Source organism: Pagrus major, chromosome 15, assembly GCF_040436345.1.
Source record: "Pagrus major chromosome 15, Pma_NU_1.0".
Taxonomy (NCBI): Eukaryota; Metazoa; Chordata; class Actinopteri; order Spariformes; family Sparidae; genus Pagrus; species Pagrus major.
This window is the reverse complement of record NC_133229.1, coordinates 5,232,810-5,257,287: the sequence shown is the minus strand read 5'-3', so window position 1 is coordinate 5,257,287 and position 24,478 is coordinate 5,232,810. Positions and strand designations below refer to the sequence as shown.

Sequence of the window (24,478 nt, the reverse complement as noted above, 5' to 3'; positions counted from 1 at the left end):
TTTCAAAGCCTGCTTAGCCTCAGTCCTTATTATTTTATTGTTTTATAATTATCGATGCATTCATGTGGACATGACTTTAATGTTGCTGCATGTGAAGGTGGAGCTAATTTCAATTACTCTATTAACCTGTAATAACATATCATAATTTATATGTTGGTTTATATTTCATATTAATAATCTGAATCTGCAAAGTAGCTGTCAAATAAATGGCGTCGGGTAAAACGTTAAATATTTGCCTCCAAATTTTGCAAAAGTTTTAAATGGAAATACTCAAGTAAAGTACCTCAAAATTGTACACGAGCACAGCATTTGAGTAAATGTTCTTAGTTACATTCCACTAGTCCAAATGGCATCGCCTGAAATACTCACTAAGACCATCACACAAACACCACCTATTAATCTTATGACTGTTGCAGCATGCAGCAGTCAGATTTCATTTCAGCCAACAAATACTCAGCTCTGAATAGCATAGCAGCCCTGTTCACTGCTTATGAAACAAGCCTGCATTTGACATCTGAGCAAAAGAAAGTAAAAGTAAATAATAACTGTAATGTCTGAGATTCAGCAATTACATGAGTTCTTAAATTGGCATTCTTCTTCCCTGCTAACCTCTCTATGCTTTGCCATGGAATCCACATGTCTACAGACCTTTGGAAATATGCACATCTTAAAGGAAGCACATTTAACCCCTCAATCATGGAAAAACACCGAAGACTACACCAGAAAATATATAAACAAATGACTAAGCAAATCCTCTTCCACCCTTCTACCACTAGAAGGCAGTATTGTTAGTCAGCAATGGACTGTGAAGAGGTGGAAAAAATGAGGGTAAGACCCGTCTGAACCCCAAACACATCTGAACTGTTTCACAATGAACTGTGACTCTGGAACCAATATTTTGACATTTTTTGCATACTTCCTGAACCGAGACGTGGAGAGTTATAGTCTCACTTCCTTCAGCTGAGAACAATTTAAAACTAAAGTTGAGCCTTTTTTTTTCACTTTGTCACATTTGGAGAGTGTTTTTCATGGTTTTCAACTTCTCATGCAGGAATTTACACATTGGGAGGAAAGAATCGTCTTGTGAAATACCCAAACATTTACATTTCACTCACGAATTGCGCTGACATACAGTACAGAGTAGTAGTATACATTAAGGTAGATAGATAAAACTGTTCAAAGTGCTTGTTTGGATTGCAAAATAGCTGACAGACTATCTGGGGTATTTTGAGATTTACAGCTTTGGCAAATAAAAAGAACAAATTGGGTCAGTGTTGGTGACTCGACTGTGATTTTCAGTAATTTAGTCAGATTATTGTGACTTTTTAAAAAGTAATAAATAACGATTAGCTATACTGTTTGATATCAAAATATTCCATTGTTACATAATAATTGTCTATCCTACAAAAAAGTCCCTACTTTTGTAATATATGTCTGTTGCAAATCAATAAGCTGAGCCTCCGTCTCAAAGGTCAAACAAAGCAAACACAGACTGTACAAAAAGGACTGGCACACAGAGATTTAGTGGATTTAATCTAAAGCTGTTCAACCTTCCGTTAACAAAGCCCAGAGCCCAGAGCCCAGAGCCCAGAGCACAATGGCTGCAGATATTAAAATGCTGTTTTGTGTTGGACTTGCTGTTGTACTATCAGGTAAGAGATAAATTTGGTTTTGTGTATCATCTGGCAGGTGACAGACATTTCTTGGATTCGTGGTAATGGTGTTCCTCTTCGCTCAGGTGTGGGAGAGTCTGCCTTTGTTGGGAAGAGCCACAGTGGAGGGAAGGACGATGCCGTGCTGCAGTATGTTGTTAACAACTCACTGAGGGAGCATCCAGTCCTCACCAAACTCAGGCTGGTAAGAAAAGCAAAAACTCTACCCTAATGTCTCATTCTGACATGGAGGCGATGATCGAGCATTCATTTAATAAAACTTTAAATGTTGTGATTCCCTTCTCACTGGTCTTGCTCGGACCCAAGTTCCCATGTTACACCCAAGTTGATATCTTTAAATTTGTTCCCTATGAAACTCTTCTGATCACCTTTAGTTTAGCATGGGCAGGCTGCCAACATTGATCAACATGCAGAGGCCACCAGCAGTTATTTAGGTCAGACCAAGGCTGGTCTGTCACCCGGCGCTCCAGGCTAAAAACTAAAGATAATTGTGGCTTTGAAGTTTGGCACTTCTAAAGTTTGGATCTCACTGCCACCGGATGAAACATCAGGGAACACTCTGGAAACTTTCAAGAAGTAGCTGAAGACACACCTGTTCAGAATTTGATGTGTTTAGTTTGCGTTTTGTGTCATATTTATATTTGATTATCTTTCCTTTCTATACAACAACACACCTGAAACAAAACAAAACATAATCACAACTGTCAATAATTTTAAACTATAAGCAGTATATTTGTTGACCACTAGGGGGCGGCATAGTGCCAAAGAACCCTGCACAGCTACATGCAAGCTAAGGGGTAGTACCAGGAAATGTTTTTCATCCATTAAGTAACACAATCCAGTGATATATACTAAATTATTTTATCTTTTCATTTCAGAGAACCCTTGAAGACCAATGGAGTGTCATGATGGTTGCCAGTGAACAAGCACAGTTTATGGCAAATCTCATCAGACTGATAAATGCAACTAAAGCTATTGAGATTGGTGAGATCAAGAGACGAGAAGGGACCATAATAATTTTAATCTTGAAAGCAACTGAATTAAACAAACAAACAAAAAACAATATATTGAATATATTATAGTTTAACTCCTTCATTTTACACATTTAATTTTGCTCACAGGTCATTGGGAGTATTGCTACATATGTGAAAAAAGTAGTATGAAGCCTGTTGTGGCTCCAGAGGAAGCTGCATTTAATCTGATAAACTGCCTCCAGTGAAGTTTCTCAGTGGCATTGTGGGTAATGTAGGTGCCAGGTTTCGAAAAGTTGTTCACTGGTCTAGCATTAGACTATTGACAGTTTTTAAAACAAACTATTAAAAATGATACAGCAGGACCAGAGATATCACGTTTTTATTCCACACATTTTTCCTTTTCAAAACAAGGCACCTACATTGCCCACAATGCAACTTAGTCACTGAGTGACATCACTGGAGATAATTTATCATCTTAATTAACCACAGAAGACTTTCTAAGTGCTGTATCGTAGGCAACTGGACTTGTTTCAGTTTCTTGAAGTGGCTTCTTTAGTTCTAACTAACTGGAGGGGAGTTACAGGGCCACTTGTGGGTCGTTGACCCAACCGCCCTTCATGTGGGTTGCTAAGGCTAGGTGAGCCCAGGTGTGAATGGTTGTTAAGCTGTCTGGGGAGGGAACTCAGTACTGCATTGTAGGTGGGTGATAAGTAATGTCGAAGGCCTCCTCCTCTGTTCAAAGACGGTCGTTCCAGTTTGACAGATAGAATCTTTTACTCCTCTTTCAAACCATCTGTCTTCTCTGGCCAAGATGTTTACATGGTTGTCCTCAAAGGAATGATTTTTCTCCTTCAGATGTAAGTGGACAGCAGAGTCTTGACCTGAGGAGTTGGCCCTCCTGTGTTGTGCCATTCGTTTATGGAGAGGTTGTTTCGTCTCCCCACTGGACAAATCTGTGCAGTCCTGGCTGCATTGAACAGCAGAAACTACATTACTCTGTTTATGACTGGGTGTTTTGTCCTCAGGATGGACAAGTTTCTGCCTCAGCGTGTTGCTAGGTTTGAAGTGATTGAAGATCCTCCAGAGTGTCTCAGATATTCCCGCGACATAAGGAATGATGATGATGTTCCTTTTTTCAGTCAAAAGTTTTTATTCTACTTTTTCAAATATATATGCAATAGTCAGTGATGGAATGCATCTAAGTTACTCAAATCCTGTACTTTACTTGACTATTTCCATTTTCTGCCACTCAAAGGGGCACTATGTAGTTTTGGGGAAGAAATTCAAACTCAGAATCTTTATATTTACAATATTAATGAGGTAATAATACAAACTCAGAAATATTTAGTTTTCCCATAAGTGAAAAACAAGCTGTTCTCAGAGGAAAAATAAGGTCCGAGAACACTGTTTGAACCTAGAAAGGTGGCAGGGTCTGCCACATATAAACAAAGTAAAACAGTATGAAATTGTGTTGTCCTTTAAGGTCAGTTTGTGTATTCAGTTTATTCAGACATGACAAGAACAGTTTGTTTATTTAGTTTGTTTAAGCATAAAAAAAATTTCCCCAAATCTACATAGTGCTCCTTTAATATATCCACTGCACTCCATTTTAGAGACAAATATTGTACATGTTACTCACTATATTTATTTGATTATATTCTGCAGGGATGTACACAGGCTACAATGCACTGAGCATGGCATTGGCCATGCCAAGTAATGGAGTTGTGGTGGCTTGTGAAATAGAAGAAACCTATGTGAACATTGCCAAACCGTTTTTCCAGGAGGTGAGAGAATTTTTTCTTTCTAAACAGCATTACTCACATTCAATCATCCATACAGACATTGTTCAAACCTTCAATCTTAAATCCATAATAGCACAGGTTGTATTACCCAACCTGGCACTCGTGCAACATTTGAATTTGGCATTCTGCAAGTTTAGTAAGATTGATTGTTGCTTCTGTCAGAGGGAGATTGTGCAGCTGACAGCATGCTCTGCATCTACCTCCTGTCAATATGTCCTCACTAAATGCTGCTGGCGAATAAAAAAGGTGTCTGCTCAGGAAGCGGTGTCACATAAAGATGCAGAGCCAAGCAGGAAATCAATCCCTGTTTTAGCCGTGCCAAACGTTCTCTTTAGAAAACAATTAAAGAAAGAAGAAAATAAACACTTTAAATCTATGCACAACTCTCAATTGACACAATTGAACCTTTTGTACAGGCCGGAGTTGAAAACAAGATCAATGTACAGCATGAAATAGCCATGAAGACATTGGGTAAGTGCTTTTAATCTTTGTCATAATTTCTAATAAAACACAGTTTTGCATTTATTAGCTTTTACCTCTGTTTCTTCAGATGCACTGATAGCAGGTGGGGAGGCGGGAACGTTTGACTTTGTGTTCATCGATGCTGATAAAGTCAGCTATGACAGATACTATGAGAAGTCCCTTGAGCTCATACGAAAAGGGGGCATCATTGCGATTGACAATGTAAGTACATCTTACATAAGTAGAACATCTTTTAGAGAGCATGTTTAGACTGTGAACAGAGTGAAACAGCCTTTTTCAAAATGTATTTCAAGGTGCTGTGGAGCGGAAAGGTCGTGAATCCGGCTCCTGCTGACGTCACCTCGCAGGGTCTGGATGCTCTCAATAAGAAGCTGCACAAGGACGAGAGGATCGATCTGAGCATGCTCACTGTGGGCGATGGGCTGACCATTGCCATCAAACGCTAAAATAACTACGATATAAAAGTTACATCTGTTTAAACCTAACGTTGCTTTTGATATTAAATTCAAAAAACTATCATATGTGGACTCATTGCCCTCTGTGCTTTTTTGTCAGCTACAACAATCATTACAATAAACATTACAACTCCCTCTCTAGTTTACAAGGATAACAATCATAAAAGGGCTGAAAGAAAAGCCAAACATATGGTTTCAAGCATCAAAATGACATTTTTCGTAAATCAATAAATATCACATAGCTGCAGCTCAGGATCAGATAAACATTTAAAAATAGTGGTTTGCTTTTCTTCGTAACAGAACATGAATTATGTATTTTTGTTTACATGATCAGCTCTGTTTGTAGCTACATTATACTGTGACCACAACAGCTGACACATCAAAATAACAAAAGTAGAGGAAAGGCATGTAAAGAAGCTCCAGCTCTTTATAGTGAGACAAACACAAAAGTCTTTATTTGTGTGTGTCATCGCACTGCTTAGTGTCTTGTTGTTGTGATCTAGATAGTAAAAACATTACACTTAAACTATGGGTTGAATATAAAACATTCCAGGTGTAGTAGCAGCTGAAGGCAAGCAGGACTCGCTTTCTTTAAAAACATGGTGCAAACATGGCTGCAAGAGTGCAACCTGTAAGGTATTATTCAAGTCTCCAATGGCCTGAGATGTTACAATATATATGTATAGACATGGAAAAGCACATACAACATGAGTGTTGTATTAGATTTGGTGTTTTTAAATGATTTACCAGCCAAATGGCAGCAGGACAAAATGATAATATGATTCAATGCTTTCAAGAAACATGTAATGAGATGGCACAGAACAGTTAGGACTGTAAAAGCTAAAATAACAACACATATGTATGAAAATCACTATTTAATGAGTTTAACAGGAAAATGACAGAGTCTGCATGTTGGCATTAAGAAATACTCAGATCCTCTCATTGAGTAAAAGTAAGAACACTACAATGCAGAAATATTTTGTCAGAATTAAAAGTCACAAACAGGTTGAACTGCTGTTGTGTTTGACTGTATTATTCCAATGTAGTCAAAAAGTAGAAATACTCCATTACAAGTAAAAGTCCTGCTTTCTAATGCTGCTAATGTAAAAGTACAGACATATTATCAGCTAAGTGTGCTTTAAGTAGACATAGTGGGGTTAAAAGGTACAGTAACACTCTATATTGGGGTACACATATTAACCATTTACTACTTGCTTATTAGTGTGCATATTTGCTTGTTATTAGTCATTCAAAAGCAGTTATTAATAACTTATCCTGCATGACCATAATACAAGCGGTTTCTCTCAATAACCTCCTAATTACTACTTGAGTGAGGCCTTACTCATATCTTATTCACTATAGTTTGACACTTATTAACCCACACAGGTTCTACTAATGAATTAATTATGAGCAAGACCTCACTGTAGAATGTGGAACATATTTATCATAGTTAGAAAGACTTCATGTAGAGTTATTTGGACACTGTTAAAATTGGAAGTTACATTAGAATAGACAATATTTATGAGGTGGGAGAATGGCTATTCTTATGGTATGCTACTACCACCTTTTAAGGTCCATACCGAGGAAATGATATCAAGATCATAATTCTTGTGAAACAGCTTCCTTACTTACTTTTAATAAGCAGTAATTAGAATTTAGGTTGATAGCCTGTTTATAATACGGCTTGTTATGCCGAGATTCAGGAAGTCTTTTGTACCAGCTGCAGTGAAGTTTTTAATCACTGTGAATTAATATGATGACGATATGTTGCTGATGACTTGAACTGTGACCAAACTAAGTACTGTGGAATGTTGCCAGCTATGACTATGATGAGTATGTTAGGTTACAGTCATATTGATGTTTACACTATTTATTATTTACGGCACTGAGCTCTCCTCTTATTTTGTACTGCCTTGAGATGTGTATGTCTTCTTTATTATTGTCCTACTTGTTTGTCCTATATGTTTGGTGACATTCAGTTTCCCCCTTGGAGGATTAATAAAGTATTTCCTATCATATCGCATCGCAACGCATCATATTGTGAGGCATTAATAACTGCTTATAGCTGGCAGCAATGTGACAATTGATCAAACAGAATCTAAGACATTCAAACAATAGGCTAATTTATTTCACATTTGCACACATGATGGAAGTTATGATTTTCTCTGAACTTTTCTCCCTAATTATGACTTTTCCTTCAACAACTTCCTTACTTACTATCAATAAGCAGTTATTAGGAGGTTACTGGAGGAAAAGTCTTAGTTATCGGCCTGTGTAGAATATGGTAATGCTTTATAATGACTAACAAGGGCCGAATATGCAACTTATATGCTAATAAGCACCTAAATTAAAGGTTAATATGTGTTTCCTAAGAAAAGTTATACCACAAGGGTATAATTTCCTCCAGTTCTACAATAGCATAAAATGTAAACACTTAAGTACAATGATCTCTGAAGTGGGCTTAAGTAGAGTACTTAAGTACACAAAACTGGCATAAAACTGAACAAACTGTTCATATGTTTAACAGAGTGAGTTCTGCACGGCTGTAAGCAACCCCAATGACTTGACTTCAGGCTGTATTTTCTGTATGAAGGTGTGAGTTTAAATCTGTCTGTAGGACACACTGACTGACATGTGTTGTTTAAGTGATGTCATCTGCAAACTGCAGTAAAGCAGGTTGATCATAGAACAATCATAATAGTAGTATTTATGGCGTCTTATAAATGACACAAAACTAGACCTAATGGTCAATATTTCGATAAAGTTATTCATAAGGCTAAATGTATAAAACCCATCCTCATGTGAATATGTGTCATAATGAAATCCCACTTTACATTAAGTCCTTGAACTTAATAAAGTCGTGCCAAAGACCTCTATGTATTATCAGAAAATGACATCACCAATGTAGTGCCTATTTGTTAAGGTCCTATTACTTTTTTTAATGATAACTTTGTTTTACCCTGTTTTTACCATATCTTATTGTCTCTGTGTTAATGTTTTGTGTATTATTCTATGTGTTCAGAAGTGTCTGTTCACTTGAAAAGAAATTGAAACTGTAATTGTTTGCTTACAGTTTGTACATTTTTTACTTTGTAAATAAAAATTTGAAAAAAGGTTGATCATGGAACACAGTGATTTTAACAACTTAATCTCTCTGACACACAGTAATAATTATGAGAATATACTAACAACATCAATAAAAATAATAATGATGATGATGATGATGATGATGATGATGATGATAATAATAATAATAATAATAATAATAATAATAATAATAATAATAATAATAATAATAGAGGGCTGATTGTTTTTGAGGCTGACAGTTGATGACGTCACTGCTGCCTGCACAAAGTGTAATGTAAGCTCTCATTAAGCATCAGCTGACGCTACACCTTCTCAGCACCGCGGACAGCTCCGATCTGCATACCGAGCAGATGGCGTCGGTCATAAAAGCCCGCATGGAGCGACTCTGCACCGGACATTCACCGCGACAGCACGACTCACAGCATGGATAACAGACCCGGCTGCCCGCACAGAAGCACTCCAGATGCGCATTTACATTACAGACCGAAACGTTCAACATCAGACACCAGAGGGATGCCCACGGGCATGAATCTGACCGACCCGTTATCTGGGAAGTTGACCGAGAAGGAGCTGATGCACGGCCTGAACGGTCGTCTTGCAGGATTCATAGAGAAAGTGCATCATCTGGAGCACCAGAACCATCTGCTGGAGAGGGAGATCGAGGACATCAGAGGGAAAGCGAACCCCGCATCCGGTTTGGAGGAGGAGTACGGACCCGAGCTGAAGAAACTAAGACAGCTGGTTCAAGACATCACTCATCAGAAGCATCAGATCGAAATTGAGCATCAGAATTTAGAGGACGAGCTGTCCAGCTTGAGGAGACAGCATGAACGGGAGGCGCGCAGCAGATCCGATGCCGAGGGCACCATTGTGGTCCTCAAGAAGGACATCAGCGACGCGTATCAGGCTAAACTACAGCTGGACAAGAAAGCACAAGCTCTCGTGGACGAGATCCACTTCCTGAAGAGAAACCATGAGGCCGAGGTGTCAGAGATGTTCGACCAAATCCAGGATGCGCAGGTGACAGTCAGGGAGCAAGAATTTGGCAACCCCGGCGTCACTGCGGCACTCCGGGACATCAGGGCACAGCTGGAAGGTCACACCGTGTCCGACTTCCAGCAGGTAGGGGAAACTTTCCGATCCCAGTTTGCAAAATTAACTGAGGCGGCTGAGACCAAGAGGGAGGTGTTAAAAGCGAGCCAGCAAGAGATTCAGGAGTACAGGAAGAGGCTGCAGGCCAAGAACATCGAGCTGGACTGCGCTAAAGGCACCAGGGAAGCGATGGAGAAGCAACTTCATGACGTGGAGGATCGCCACAAGGAAGAAGTGATTCATTACCAGGTCAGACTGTCTGATTACACTTACACTTTAATGAGGGTTTAATGCATGAATGAATACACGATATAGATCATAAAGCATTAATACGTGATGAAGTTATGATGTTAGGTGGTTAGTTCACACTTAATAGATCATCATTTAGTAAGGAATATAGATTCAGTTACAAAATTAGATGGATTCCAGAAATATAAAACTTGATGTCAGTTAGAAGAAACCTGAATTCATGAACCATCCTGCACTGATACACGCATTAAATCATCACGAGATGTATTTGTCTATTATTACTTAAAGCAGCAACCAGGTCATGTTTTGTTGATTCTGGCGGCCCCTGTGGACAGAAGTGGTATGAGCACGACTGCTTTGTGTGTACAGCTCTTGTGCTGCCCAGCAAATGCATTTGTTATGGAAGCAAAGGAAAGAACAACGCAACATATTTTAACAGCGTTTTTATCTTTTAAACACAGCTGTTTATGGAATGAAGAGCGATGAGGTATTATATCTATTTGTGGCAATGTAATATTAACATGATGAGGGTGAAACTAAGTAAACGTTGGTTTAGTGTCATGCAGTACTACCAGACTACAGAGCAGCTACTTTCCTCAGGCTGAGACGCCTCAATTCATCCTCAACACTCTGCTATAAAAATACTTGTAATTTACTGACTTATCTGACCTGCATAAGTTGGAAATCAACCTGTTGACAGGCAAAAAGAATAACTATAATAAAAAAATTAAGAAATAGCCAAACTTCTCACTGATGGTATTATTTGATCATGTAGGTCATAGAGATGTGTCAGTATTAAACTGAGACTGTTTCATAACCAGTTAACAACTCCTTATGGTTTATTATAAAGTGTGACCTATTACTTTTTTTTCTAAATAAAGTCATTTTCAGTATTCACATGCACATTATGTCTAATAATGTGTCTTCTCTTCTCTTCCAGAACACAATCAAAGAACTTGAAAATGAGCTTATAAACTGCAAATTTGACATGTCCGGTTACCTGCGGGAATACCACGACCTGCTGAATGTCAAGATGGCTTTGGATGTGGAGATACTGTCTTACAGGTGAGGTGTCCTGCATCTACGTGGGTTGAAAGGAACAATATTCACCCCCAAATCAAAATTAAATATATTTCCCTTCTACCCTGTAGTGCTATTTAGCCATCCAGATTGTTTTGGCCTGATGGGCCAGGGTTATGACATTGCTGTGCCATCTAGTTCCATTACATTCGAGAGAAGGCAGATATCCGACATGGCTGATATCTCCAAAACTTGGCATCTCACACCAAAACAATCTAGATGGATAAATGGCACTATGGGGAAGAGGGGAAACATGATTAGGGGGTGAACTGTCCCTTTATGGTAAAATAGTTGAAAAGTGATAGCCCTCATTATTATCTCCAAAGCAAGCATTTTACAATACAATTAAAGAAAGTATGTGTGTATGTGTGTCTAATGCAAATATACAGTGTTTCAGTATGGGGAACACAGAAATTGTCAAGAATTTCCTTTCACTGATTATAAATACAAGGAAATAAAATAATACAAAACTGTATATGATTATCTTACAAGGCCAATACCCTTTACTAGTATTTTAAACATGCCTCAAATCTTTCTCATATATAGGATTAAAATAAAGTATCAGCACTGTATATGGGTAATTTCAGATTTAATCTGTGTTTCCTATCTTGCAGGAAACTTCTCTGCGGTGAGGAGGCCCGGCTCTCCGCCATGTCGGACACCCACATCTCCCTGCCCTACATCTACCACCAGTCCCCCGTTTACACCCTGCCTTGCCTCAGTCGCCCGGGAGGCCCACACAGACGGGCTGAGCCCCAGTACAAGTTTGTAGAGGAGATCATAACGGAGACAACCAGGGAAATTGAGATGTCAGAGTTTGAGGAGACAGGATCGGAGGAGACAGAGGTGGGAAAGGATGAGCAGGAGAAAAGAGACAGAGGGGGATGTGAGGAGGGGGAGGAGGATGATGATAATAAAGACAGTCGAGAGGAAGATGGTGAGCAGATGTGTGACAGTGAGCAGAATCAAGTAGCATCACCAGGGGATTTAGAGAATGGAGGTGAGGTGAGTGATGGTGAAAATGGTCAGAAAAGTAAAGAAGCAGTTGACAATGGAGGAGACAGTGGCATAGATACAAATACTCAAAGCAAATTAAGTGAGAACATTGATGAGGAAGAAAAAGAGCAACATCAAAAAGTAGCAGAAAAACCAAAAGAAGAGAAAGACGCTGCAGTGAAAATGGAAACAGATCAGAAAGATCTCCCTTCAAAAGCAGATGATTTAAAGCCAAAGGTCCCGGCAGAGGAGAAAAGTCTGGAAAACTCTGATGAAAAAGGCGAGAAAGACAGCGTTATCGCTGCTCAAGTGAAGAAGACTGTTGATGAGACCTTGGCTCAAGTGTCCAAGGAACCAGACAAAACTCAAGAGCTAAGCAGTGTTGCTCAAGTGCAAGAAAAGGCTGCCACTTTGGCTTCAGAAACAGATGAGAAACCGGCAGATTTTACAGCAGACACAAAGAGCACTCTGTCTGTGGAGACAGGAGAGCTTTCAGTAAAGGCTCAAGTATCATCAAGTACAACAACCAAGAGTGAGGAAAAGGAAAACAGCCATACAGAGCCAAAGGAAATAAGTAAATCCGAAGCTGCAAAAGGTGAGAGCAAAGTAGCAAAAAGTGTCCAAGATGCTAAAAATGATAGCAATAAAGGGCAGGTTGAAGAGTCACCACCTGAATCTAATGTGAAAAGTCTTCCTGAAGTTAAGGATCAGAAGCCAAGCAGTGGTGAAAAACCCCAAACAGTCCAAACTGAGTTGCCAAAGGAGAAGGCAGGTACCAATGCAGATAACAAAGAGTTACACCAGGGGGCGCCAGAGAGCAGCCAGGTTCAGAAATCAAAGCTGTCTGAAGTCTCAGAGAAAATAAATAATCCTGAAGGTAAAGCTGAAAAGGTGGAGAGCAGCAAGTCAGAGAAATAAGAGGAAAATGCAACATTATCACCTTAAATTACATGCAACAGCAGTTGATAGGCAAATATCAGGGACAGTGAAGCTGAAAACAGAGAATGGCTTAACTAATGTGTGCACTGATGCAAGCACAGAGAGGAGAGAGCATGATTCTTCTGTTGGCAACAGCTTTGCCTTTGAACTTTAAATCAACTTGAGATGTTTTAAAAAAATTTGACTTAACTAATGTAATCATGAATGTAAAAGATGCCAAGTTAGATTTGAATGTGTGTGCTGACTAATAAATGCAATATCAAAAAAGCCTCTGGATATTTTGCTAGTCATATTGTTGATAAAATGTATATATATATATATATATATATATATATATATATATATATATATATATATATATATATATATATATACATATACACACATAATTAACATGTACCTAACTGTCAAAATGTGTCTATGTGTGCAAATAACCTCCTTCTGACGGATGCTGAGACCAACTGAAGACCAGCAATATCAATATCAGGCAGCTGAATTAATCACAATAATCACTATTATACACAGGCAATGACATTCTATACATATCACAAAGGATTTACAGTAAATCAATCTTTAGATTTACTGTTAAACCTTAGCATGCCCACACTGGTGTGTTTACATGTCTAAATCTAGAAAAGGGGCTGATGTGGATAGATGAATATTTCAGGATAAATGGAGATCATTGTTCTCCATTAAGATGATCTTATCTCATATCATTCATCATCTCTACTGAAGGCTGTTCTTCACTGCTCTCACTGCTCCCAGCGAAGGATTGTTTGCTCACATTGGCCCATTAACTAGTTTATTGTCCGGTGTTGCTTTCGTGTTCACAGAGAATCTCTTCAGTTTTGCTGCTTTGTAATGCTAGAATTTCTACATGGTGGTTGTTTGCCTCCGTGCACCAGTCAAGTTGCTGTTCCAGAGTTGTGCAGTTGAATACTGGCCAGACCTGTGATTTTTTCTATATACAATGTCTTCACATTTGAGTACAATTGTTTGTCATACTTTAATGAAATGGCTAAAAATATGTTTTGTGAGGTTAGGGTTAGTGACCTCGACCTTTGACTGTCCAGTTTATCCTCAAGTCCAACTGGACATGTGTTCCAAATTTAAAGAAATCCCCTCAAGGTGTTTCTGAGATAGCATATTCACAAGAATGTGATGCCAGGAGGTCCCAAAGTCCTCCACTTTTGACCTCCTATATAGAATCAGTTCATCCTTGGTGGAACTTCTTTCCAAATTTCAAGAAAGTCTGGCAAGCTGTTCTTGAGATTTTGTGTTCATGGACGGACAGACAATCCGAAAACATAATGCCTCTGGCCACGGCTATCTCAGGCACAGGGGCATAAAAATCTGAGCTGGCCTCCCTTTGTTTTTGTTTCCTTAATAGCTTCCATTTTCTTTTAGTTTTTCCCTATGGTAAGGTTTTAAGCCTACACACCTGAGAAACTAATAATGGACTTTAGAGTGCTGGGACCCCTACATCCCCAAAGTACAGTATAAGTATATAAAAAGAGTTTGCAGTGAAATTACACATCCTCCTTCCCAAAATATCACTTAAGACGCCTCTCGACACTCAAAGACTGAATCAGAGCCTCGGGCTTAGAGCCAAGCTCCTGAAAATACCCGAGTGGCACACTAACCCTGACACATTTCAAAGACTTTAAAAGGCAGCTTTAGCACTCCTTATTAAATCTGACAGCTTGAGCTCATTTGCAGGAAGGAATCGCCAAAACTGCATAAAATTCAGGTGTGTAACACATACACAAGACTGTTAAGACACTGGAGTCTAAATACACAGTATGACTGATGGAAACATTGTTCCCCTTTTTTTTTTTTTTTGGTGGAGGGTGTGTAGATGTCTGAAGAACTGTCCAACACTAAATGTGAGAATTACAATAAGTTTGTGAAGCTGCTTTAGGTTTGTAAACACTCATGTTGCTTCAAGAAAAACAGTACATGTCAGATAAGCTAGTAAATGTAACTCATAACTACTGCCCAGTTTTAACAACCAATCACATCCCACTGAGTAAACCTTTTAGAAACCTGTATTGATAAACATCACATATTAAAAACACATTTTTTGGAGTTCAAAGACTTTATTGAAAATTCATACATACACATAAGGACCTCCATGACTTCCTGTGGGCTCTGTCACTGCCCAGTACAGGTAAGAACTTTCCAAGAGTGCACAGGTGCAACTTTAAGTTACACCGCTTCTGGACAATGATAGTTTGGCATTACTGTGAACATTAATGATGTGCCCCCCAGTTGTCTGTTAGTACAGAATGAACAAAAATTGAGTCTGCTTGGTCGGCCAAGTGAACACGCTTCTCTCAAAACGTACAGACCCATCTTTAAAAGCATCCCTAAAAACTACCCAGTTTAAAGGGAGCTTTAACAGAACATCACAAACCCTGATGGCCGACGCAAAACAAAACATCACAGAGCTTTAGTATGTCCTTGTGTGCATGATCAGGAAGGGTGCAGCAGTATTTAAATAATAGCAGAAAAAGTCTAGTGTAATTAACATGATTTGAAAATGAGAACTGTAGATGACAAAGGAATATCAGATGGTTATGATTGTAAAATCAGAACGAAGGTATGAAAACGCTCACCACACAAAACCGTAAACTGATGTCAGGGATTATCACCAAAAGCCACACTGACATGATGACAGGCAAACGAATTGGATTTCATTATTATGGCAGTACTGGACAGGAACAATGACATAATTTATAAATAATATGCCACCAACTTTCTCTTGAATATATGCAGCTACAAAGTAAAAAGCAACAGAGGTAAAATATACCAATGATAGAAGCACCAACTTGAAGTGGTACTCAACAAGTTAGAGTTTGTTGTCGTAGCCTTTGAACCGATCACTCTGAAGATATCCCCTTGCTGGTTTGAGTTGGACATACATTTAAGGCCAGATTCTTCTGATATTCCCTAGTCCCTTGCAGTATGGAGAAAGCTTAGGCTTCCAGTTCCAAACCCAGACCCAGCTTGTGGCCTCCTGCGTTGATGTTCTTGCCATCGACCAGGCCAGACAGGGTGAGTTTCACACCTGCGCAGGAGAGAGGAACAAACATTAACCATTATACAACTATGTGCAAACGCAAACAAAAAAAAAAAATGACATTCCTCAAAAGTGTTGTATTCTTAGAGTTCTGAGAATGACAGCTGACAGGAAAACAGATTGTGAGCGAGTTGCTATAACTGGTTTTATTTGAGGTCAGTTATTTAAAGAGCGTGTTCTCAAAACTAAAGTGCTGTGTGCAAGGACTCTACTGTGGAGTCCAGAAGTGTGCTTTAAAAAACAAATATTCAACTGCAGAAGTTGTCAACTTCTTTTATAAACCCATTGCGTTAACACTTTACAATAAAAGGTACATTAGTTAATGCAGGAATAAGCATCAACTAATGTTAAAGGTTCAATATGTAGGACATGTTACATTCATAACCTAAATAAAATCTTAAGTCTTTGAATTGTGTTGAAGAGATATCTGCTGAAGTCAGCATGCTGAAGTCAGCATGCTGACCAGCTAGCCCTGGGCCCTCAAAAACCTCTCTTTCTCCCAGCGGCCAAAAGCTCCTGTGCTAGCAGTGTAAACACCAACATTCCTCTGGTAGTTCGGCTAGCTGTAGAGCAAACTGAGCTACAGTCATGGATGTACAGAAAGAATACAGTTAGTAGCAGTTAGGAATTATTCTGGTATTCTGGCCCCTATTTGTTGGGAGTATGAAGAAAGTGTGGCAAATTGTCACATATTGCACCTTTAATTAACAGTTAACTGTGTTTCTGATTGTGTTCATGTTACATTATTTAATAGATTACTAGTAATAAGATCATTACCTTAAACATTTTATGAATAGTTTTTTATTAATACAGTGGTTTAGCTGTGAACTTCATGACATACATGTCAACTAACAACTTCAACCATATGTTAATATTACTTAGTAATAATAACGATGATAATAATAATAATTAATAGGGTGAACACGTAATTAATGTTAAGACACATTTGTTAAGTTAATCAATGCTTATTTTGTAATAAGGAACTGTTAGTTAATGGTTATTACTTTACCAACTAATGTTAATAGCATCTGTTAAAACTTAAATAATGCATAATACCCTGTCTAACGACCACCATTAGTAAGTGATAACTAGACACAGTTAACTATTACTTAATGCTTATTACTACATTATCTAATTTTAATGAATGTACCTTTATTGTAAACCAACTTACCTGGTCTAAGTGTCTGGGTATAGCCAACACCAACAAGGCTATTGTTGTTCACTTTAGCCTATGGAGAGAAAAAAAAAAGAAAGAATAAAAGTCAGTTGGTGACGACTAATATTCACACAACCCCACTCTGAAAGTCTCTGCTGCTGTGCTTACAGTGACTGAGGCATCCTTGTCCAGCTGGTATTTGGCTGCAATACCGAAGCGTGTGCTGTTGCTGCCAGCGGTCCAGGCCAGGTTGACTGCAGTCTCCAGCTTGTCGCTCACCTTCTGGTAGATGGAGCCTCCAAACTCAGCACCGTCATTGCTTTAAAAATCACAAGCATAGGAGAGATCTCACACTACAGTAAACAAAATGTGGAACAAGAGTGATATATCATATGTTGAAGGTCGTGCCATCAGCTTGTAGAAACATTAATCCACTTTCACTTCTCAATTCTGGATCGTTGAGTCACAAACGGGGAAATCTTGCTAATATGGAACACTGCTGTTCTTGGGAACCACCTTTTATTTGTGAGTAACAGATACATTTATTAGCCAAGAAGACCTCTGAAATGGTGACATGTCTACCTCTGTAGTGTTGAGCTGTGCATGAAATCATTACAGGAGAAATCTGTCTTAAAATCAATAGTTTTAAGACCAACTGTAATTGTGACTTATTGTAAACAAGCTTCAATGCAAAAAAAAAAATTTCAAACTCGCATGTAAACAGGCAGTAAAAGCATCTGATTTTTATGGATGAAATTGAACAAACCGCAGCAGTTTGATGTTGTAGATGCTGCTTAAGCTGGAAATTAATGCTGAACATTTTGTTGCCATTATTTAACATAATGTGCCCATCGTCTTCCCTGCAGCTTGATTAGACACATAACAATGTTCTTATCCATCCCCATTAAGAGGGTCCCTATGTTTGATCAATTTCCCAACAGCTAAAAAAAAACAAAAAAAAAAACAACCTTCTCTCACTTGTATATACAGTATATATCTAAATAAAAAAATGACGGTCATCTATTCATAGGCTATTTATAGATTAAAGGAAAATAAATAATTCTAGATCAAGCAAACTGAACCCAGAATTACAGAATAAAGTGCAAACAGGTTATAAAACCCAATCTTTATGTGAAACGTCTTGCACTTACACGTTGGTGTGCAGCTGGAAGTCTCCCGTCTTGTAGCCAATGGCAAAGTTGTTCTGGGTCATCTTTGACTTGGCAGTGTCGAAGCTCATCTGGTAACCGGCGAGCCAGCCCTCATAGCCGATGACAGCAGCTCCGTGGATGGTGGGGCCAGCGAAGTCAAAGTCGACATCACAGCCCATATTAACGTATTCGCGCTTGTAGGCCGTCTTGACTTTGCCGCTCTTCTTGCTGTTGATGAGAAATACATCTTTGGTTAACCTCAACTGAAATCCCAATGAAGTCAGATTAGGCATTAAAATAGCATTTGAGAGAGGGTTGCATTTACTGCATATGGTGCTACAAGGAAATTTAGTTTGACAAGTTGACTGGTGAGCATAAATAAATATCTTCTTGCATCATGTGTTACCTTGAAACAACAAACAAGTACAAATTATCTAAATGCTTCAAACTATGATATCAAGTTCATCGCCTGCCTGCAATTTAGGCAGCGTGAGACAACTTACGCGGGTCATTTATCTCGTTGAGTTTCACTTTTACCAGACATTTTAAATCGCCCTTTCTGTACAGAACCTGTGACTATCATGCTCACACTGTACGAATCAATTGACTGGCCACAACATGACTGTTTACGCCGAGCATGGAACCCTTGATGGCTTTTTGTCCAGTGACGATTCAAAAAAAGAAGAAAAAATATATATAGCTTCAGATTGCTGAAGATGCAGACTATATGGTCTGCCATGCAGCAAGTTCAGTTTTATAGCACAGAAGTGTCAAGACTACGGCATCTCTGCATAGCATGCCAGATATCCATCTGATTGTTCAAAAGATAGATTATCGACTGTTCAGTCAATAAAAGGAACGGAACTGATGCCGATTTTAAGTAGTAAAAAAATTCTGATAAATATATGGAGCAATCTGAGGCCAATATCAGCTTATATATTGGTTGGGCTCTACTAGTGAGCCATGTGGGGCTACAATCTGTACAGTGACTTTTCAAAAACAATGGGACATTGTAAAGAGAATGTGCATCAAGGCTTATTTTGTATATTTACTGACGTTTCAATATCTTTCAAAATGTAACATTCAATAAAGTTTTAAAAAGTAGTGAAACATTAAAATCATGAAGACTGGTTAACAGAAATAAACAAATGCCCATTCGCTCATCCTCAAAGCACCCCAGGGTGTTGCGGCACCCACATCAGTAACCACTGATCCCCAGAGATAATTCTTAACACACGCACTCTGCCAGCATTGAGCTCAAATAGCAAATGGGATAAGATCATTATTTTTCTTCAGAAGACACATTGCTGGAACTCTGAACTCTGCCATTTCAACACAAATCACATTTAAATAAAGGACCTTTGAGTCATGGCTGACTCAGAAGTTAGGTTTGCCATGACACTGCCAAAATCTTATTTTTTTCCTTGGGCTGGTCTGGTGTTTATTTCCCAGTCTGCAGCCACATTACTCCACCCTCACCAACCCTCCCACACCTGATATGAAACAGGATACACTTCCTCTGGGCCATGGGCCATATTCCTCATGTGATTAACACCTCATAAAAATGCATTAAGGATTGCCTGAGCATCTGGGCACTTTTATCCCTCCCAGAGAACAACAAACTGCAAAACATCATTGAATAGAAACTTGTAAAACCTGACAGCCAATCACAGCAGTGTGTTACAACGGACCAGTTCCATATTGAGAGAGGGGTCACATGGCCGACAACTACACTTGTCACAAGCACGTACAGCACAGATCAGGTTGCCAAAATGACTTGTGTAGAGAAGGAACAGGCAGAGCAGACTGTGTTTGCATGTAACTATTTTTTCCATTAATTTCTTAATTATTACACCATGATCTTACCCAGTGTTTGGTGAGAAGGTTGTGTCAAAAGTCAACTTCAGTCCCTTGGCAATCTGTAAGAAACAATAACGGAAGCCATTTGGCATTGAAAGAAATTAATGTTGACCAGTCATGCTCACTGGTTAGACATTTATTTTTGAAACCTGTTATAATAAATGTTGAATATTTTCCTGACCTGATCTTCAACAGTGATTTCTGTTCCCAAGGTGTTGTCAGTGTTCCACTTCTCAGTGAAAGTCAGGCCGTATTCGGACCTCTTGTACTTTGTTTCCAGGCTGCCTGCAACTTTGCTGGTATCAGTGTTTGAGGATCCAGATGTTTTGAATTCCTGCAGGGGGCAATTTCAGAGAAATTACAATAACAGGAGAAAATTAAAGACAAGTTACTGTGGATGATGTTATTACAAATCACCAGAAACTCATTTAGTTTCATTCTTTGTACCTTAAGAAAAATAAATAAATCCCCAAATCCCATATTTTATGCTAAAAACCAAACAAAAAGTGAGATCTGAAGAAGTTGGGCTATTGATTGTGAAATCTGTTCAACATTTTTTTACAGAAAATATATCGTAAAACATTAGACTATTTGCTATAATTATGATAATATAATAATGACTTGCAGGCTTTGTAGTCTCAACTGGCACATTTACTGTGGTTGGACTTTATTGTTCTTGGTGATGGCTTGCTACCTTTATGGGTGAAAACGCCAATAAAGTATTTCTCAAAACAGAACCGGCGAGTGCCATAACCATTAATTGTTGTGAACTTAACATTTATATTGCACAATTGTACATCATATATGCAACTTTAGTGACTGTGAAGTAGGTCAGTCTTCCATTCTTAATCCACAAAGAAATGACCTTACCACTCCACTGGCTGACTTCGTCTTGACATCAAGCTTCACCAAGCCAAATCCTGAAGAAAAGATGAGTTTTGTTCAAATAATTTCAAAGCTCGAATACAACATCAACAAGACTTGGTAGTGGGGAAATGTTAACATCCTGGCACGAGTTTGCTAGATTATGAGAAACCCTACCATAGCCTTTGTTGAAGATGTCCTTGGCAGACTTGCCCAGGTCAGCATAGCAGGGAGGCACAGCCATTGTATCTGTAGACAGAAGCAAAACACAATGCTAAAAATATTATTCAGAACTTTAGTGCATTTCCACCAGCTTGTTTGCAAAGAAAACATTAGAAAGAAACCCAAAATGTATTGGCACAATGACCTAACAATTCAATTCACCTACACTGTGCCATAAGGACTGTGACATGTATATTACTCTGATATAACTGCTGTAAATCTCCTAAACTGTTAGGTAGCAAGCTGATGTGTCTTATGACATAACGGGCACCAATATGTGGTCTCGAGAGACTGCTGGGACTGTTGTCTCTTATGAATATAAGACTCATGCACACATGACTTAGTATTGTACTGTGAGGTTACAGTATACAACTTCCATTAAACTATGATCTCTTGTGAAAATGATTTGGGCAAAAAGAGAGTACACACTCCTTAATCAAAAGATTTGTGCAAAGCACTGGCTAATAAAGAGGATGCATTTATTCTTTGAGTAAAACAAGACCTATCCTGATTCACATGAGGATGCTGGTTACTACACTGTTCCTTCTATGGTTGTCACACCTGTTGAGTGGAGAGCTAGACCTTGAATTGGTGGGTATGTATAACTAATATCTCGATACCATCATGTTAATGACCAGATGCTGGATCTTTCTCGCTGCAAAGCCTAACCTGTCTCTATTGCATCAGTCAGCTCATACAGTACAACACTGTGGGATATCTGGCCTTTGCTGCACTTTGTCAAACCCTCTCTCCAAAATGAAATAACTTTCCGTTTACAAGTTGTGGTTTTAATTGCTGACTATGACAATCACAAGTCTAGTTTCGCTTTTATTTCAAACACCTCTGACACAGTAACAGCATTTCAGTGCTGTAGGTAGTCACAGCAGTACAAGTGTGACAACCGGTGGACAAGGTTACTGACTGAGAGGAGCCATTTTGCCGCACTGGAGTAACTAATTCAGGCCTGGCCTTTATTAAACTACTCCACGTGAATTGGCAGGCACCGCTAGGTGTGGCAAGGCACATGCCACTACCAATTAGCGGGATTTGTTAATTAGCCCCTTCACTGGCATCACCAGCCAACTGCTGCTAACTAGGCCGTAGGGAGGTTAACGTAACGATCGCTGACATTAAAGTGGTAGTTTTTAAAATATTTTCTGAGTGCATCTTTGTAGCACACCTGCCGCTTTTATACGTGACACGAGACGTGCAATACAAAGCAAAACTCTCCTGCTGTTACTTGACATGTGTCAGACGCAGCATGCCGAGTGCAGCTAGCTTAGCTAACTTTGCTAGCCTGCAGAGTACCGGTGTGTGTAAAGCACGCTTAAAAACTCATTCCTGCTAGTTCTAGAGTTCATTAACAGCTTCAGACTGAATGAATGGCTCGCTTACCAGTAAAGGATGGGGCTACCGGTAAACTAAAGTGACTTTATTAGAGATGTTCCTCACACCGCACGGCCGAGGCAGGCGTCACCGGTTGGAGGGCGAGCTGAAGGAGACTGCACTGCAATGAAATCCAGACCTATCACATCCCGGCTCAGGACCCCGGGCGGCCACAAATGTGCCTGAACAAAAATGGTTTCACGTCAGACATGACAGCGTCACTGTGCTAGTGGTAAGTAAGTAAGTAAGTAAGTAAGTATTCATTCATTCATTCATTTATTTATTTATTTATTTATTTATTTATTTATTATTCACATTTCATGTACATTTTATATAATATGCCTTGTTTCTTGCCTATTCTTTTATTTACCCCTTTAAATAACTCAATGAAAGCCAATTTTCGGCACCATAGCACTGAGCTAAATAACTGGCCTCCTTTGAAGAGCAACATATTGTGTATTTCTGAATTGTTCTGGACACAATTGAGGTAATTTGTTTATCATAACTAGCAGAAGCTGTTTCCTAAAGTGGCCTTAATTTGTTTACTTTTTCCAAGTAGCTTGTAGCATGCTATGAAGTAGCCTAAATATAGTTTTGCTGTTACTGCTGTCCCAGTTTAGTAGCTTCCCCAACAATATAGACTACATGTTGTAATGTAATGCTATAGATGCAAAGTAAGTAAAAATAGAGTTGTCCCGATCCGATCACGTGATCGGAAATCGGGGCCGATCACGTGATTGCAGACTCGATCCGGACTCGGACGTTATGAGCCGATCAGGGATCGGATATATATATGTATATATATATACAGGGCCGGCCCTGGGCATAGGCAGTATAGGCAAATGCTAAGGGCGCCGTCATCCACGGGGGGCGCCGCAAACAGGGGGAGAAAAAAAAATACTATTTTTTACCAGTGCTATTACTAATATTATTTAGAAATATTATATAAGCCCACAGCAACATAACCTTATTGCAAAGCCTATTAAATATTGGAGAGGCCTTTTTTCTGGGTTCCTGGCTCGTTGCACTGTACCTGCCCTCTGTGAGGGTGGGGGGCGGGGTCGAGAGGCGAGCTGCCTGAATCTGACCGGACCGTGACCCAAGAGAGACGTTTATTGATACTGTACGGAACTACAAAGTCCAATAGACTGAAACCATCCGCGCCCAGGGGAGGACAAGAAGGAAAGCAGAGGAAGAAAAACGTGAAAAAGAAAGAGGTACAGTGACGTCAATGTGATTAAGTGAATCAAACTAATAGTTTAATGATCGTAGTTACGTTGTTGGAGCAGAGTGTTAGCTTGCTAGCTTACTTCGGACGGTAGTAGCATTGTTTCATAATCAGTAAATAGCTGAGTCGACGGAAGTTAATGTTACTCCACCTTACACTCATCAGGGACATTTGGAAAGTTAACGTCAGGCCTGTTCAGGTGTTATTTTAACCTGCTGGCTGTGTTTTCCTGCTTGTATGTCAGTTAAAATGCTCTGAGTTTTCCATCCACTTTATAAGTAACAGGGCAGTTGTAAGACTTTGGTTTATTGTGTCACAGTTTGTGTTTGTTAAAGTTTACATCAGTGTTAAAGTGCAGTTAAAGTGTATTACTGTTAATACTCCATACCTTAGCTTTCCCATATCATTCATAGGCTACATATATATATACACATATATAAATTTCACTGCACTTTACTGCTTTTTGCACTCTGGTTAGACTGAACTGCATTGCACTGACGATAAAATTTAATGAATCTCATTGTATTTTAAAATGTAACATCCAGTGGTCACATACTTCTCTTCTCTCTTCAGATGCACTTTTAAAATATTTCACCACCACCGCCAGTGACACAGCATCAGGTGCTCCTGTCCTCTACCTCAGCACAGAGAGTGACACAGCATCAGGACTAAAGGCTGCACCAGTAGACCCTGCTGACT

At 39.1% G+C, this 24,478-nt stretch overlaps 2 protein-coding genes across 3 annotated transcripts in view; one reads left to right on the top strand and one right to left on the bottom strand.

Moving 5' to 3' along the window:
* The window catches only part of LOC141009020 (catechol O-methyltransferase domain-containing protein 1-like), a 192,352-nt gene extending 186,824 nt beyond the window's left edge, over positions 1-5,528 (top strand). Inside the window, exons 2-8 of one of the 2 annotated variants that reach the window (XM_073481418.1) lie at positions 1,572-1,652; positions 1,739-1,857; positions 2,552-2,657; positions 4,313-4,431; positions 4,866-4,920; positions 5,000-5,133; positions 5,226-5,528. In XM_073481418.1, coding sequence (XP_073337519.1) covers positions 1,598-1,652; positions 1,739-1,857; positions 2,552-2,657; positions 4,313-4,431; positions 4,866-4,920; positions 5,000-5,133; positions 5,226-5,378 — 741 coding nt within the window. In that variant the 5' untranslated portion in view covers positions 1,572-1,597 and the 3' untranslated portion in view covers positions 5,379-5,528. Of the gene's footprint in view, positions 1-1,532; positions 1,653-1,738; positions 1,858-2,551; positions 2,658-4,312; positions 4,432-4,865; positions 4,921-4,999; positions 5,134-5,225 lie in introns of those variants that run through there. The other variant, XM_073481417.1, reaches the window with a different exon arrangement.
* A 9,381-nt stretch (positions 5,529-14,909) lies between these two features.
* On the bottom strand, positions 14,910-22,669 carry vdac2 (voltage-dependent anion channel 2). The gene is made up of 9 exons (XM_073481760.1): positions 22,561-22,669; positions 21,121-21,192; positions 20,950-20,999; positions 20,261-20,413; positions 20,086-20,138; positions 18,220-18,447; positions 17,237-17,387; positions 17,084-17,141; positions 14,910-15,900 (listed from the first exon to the last, which is right to left on the bottom strand). Exons 2-9 carry the CDS (start codon positions 21,185-21,187, stop codon positions 15,809-15,811), a joined length of 852 nt encoding a protein of 283 aa, XP_073337861.1. The 5' UTR covers positions 21,188-21,192; positions 22,561-22,669; the 3' UTR covers positions 14,910-15,808.
* Positions 22,670-24,478: the final 1,809 nt, after the last annotated feature.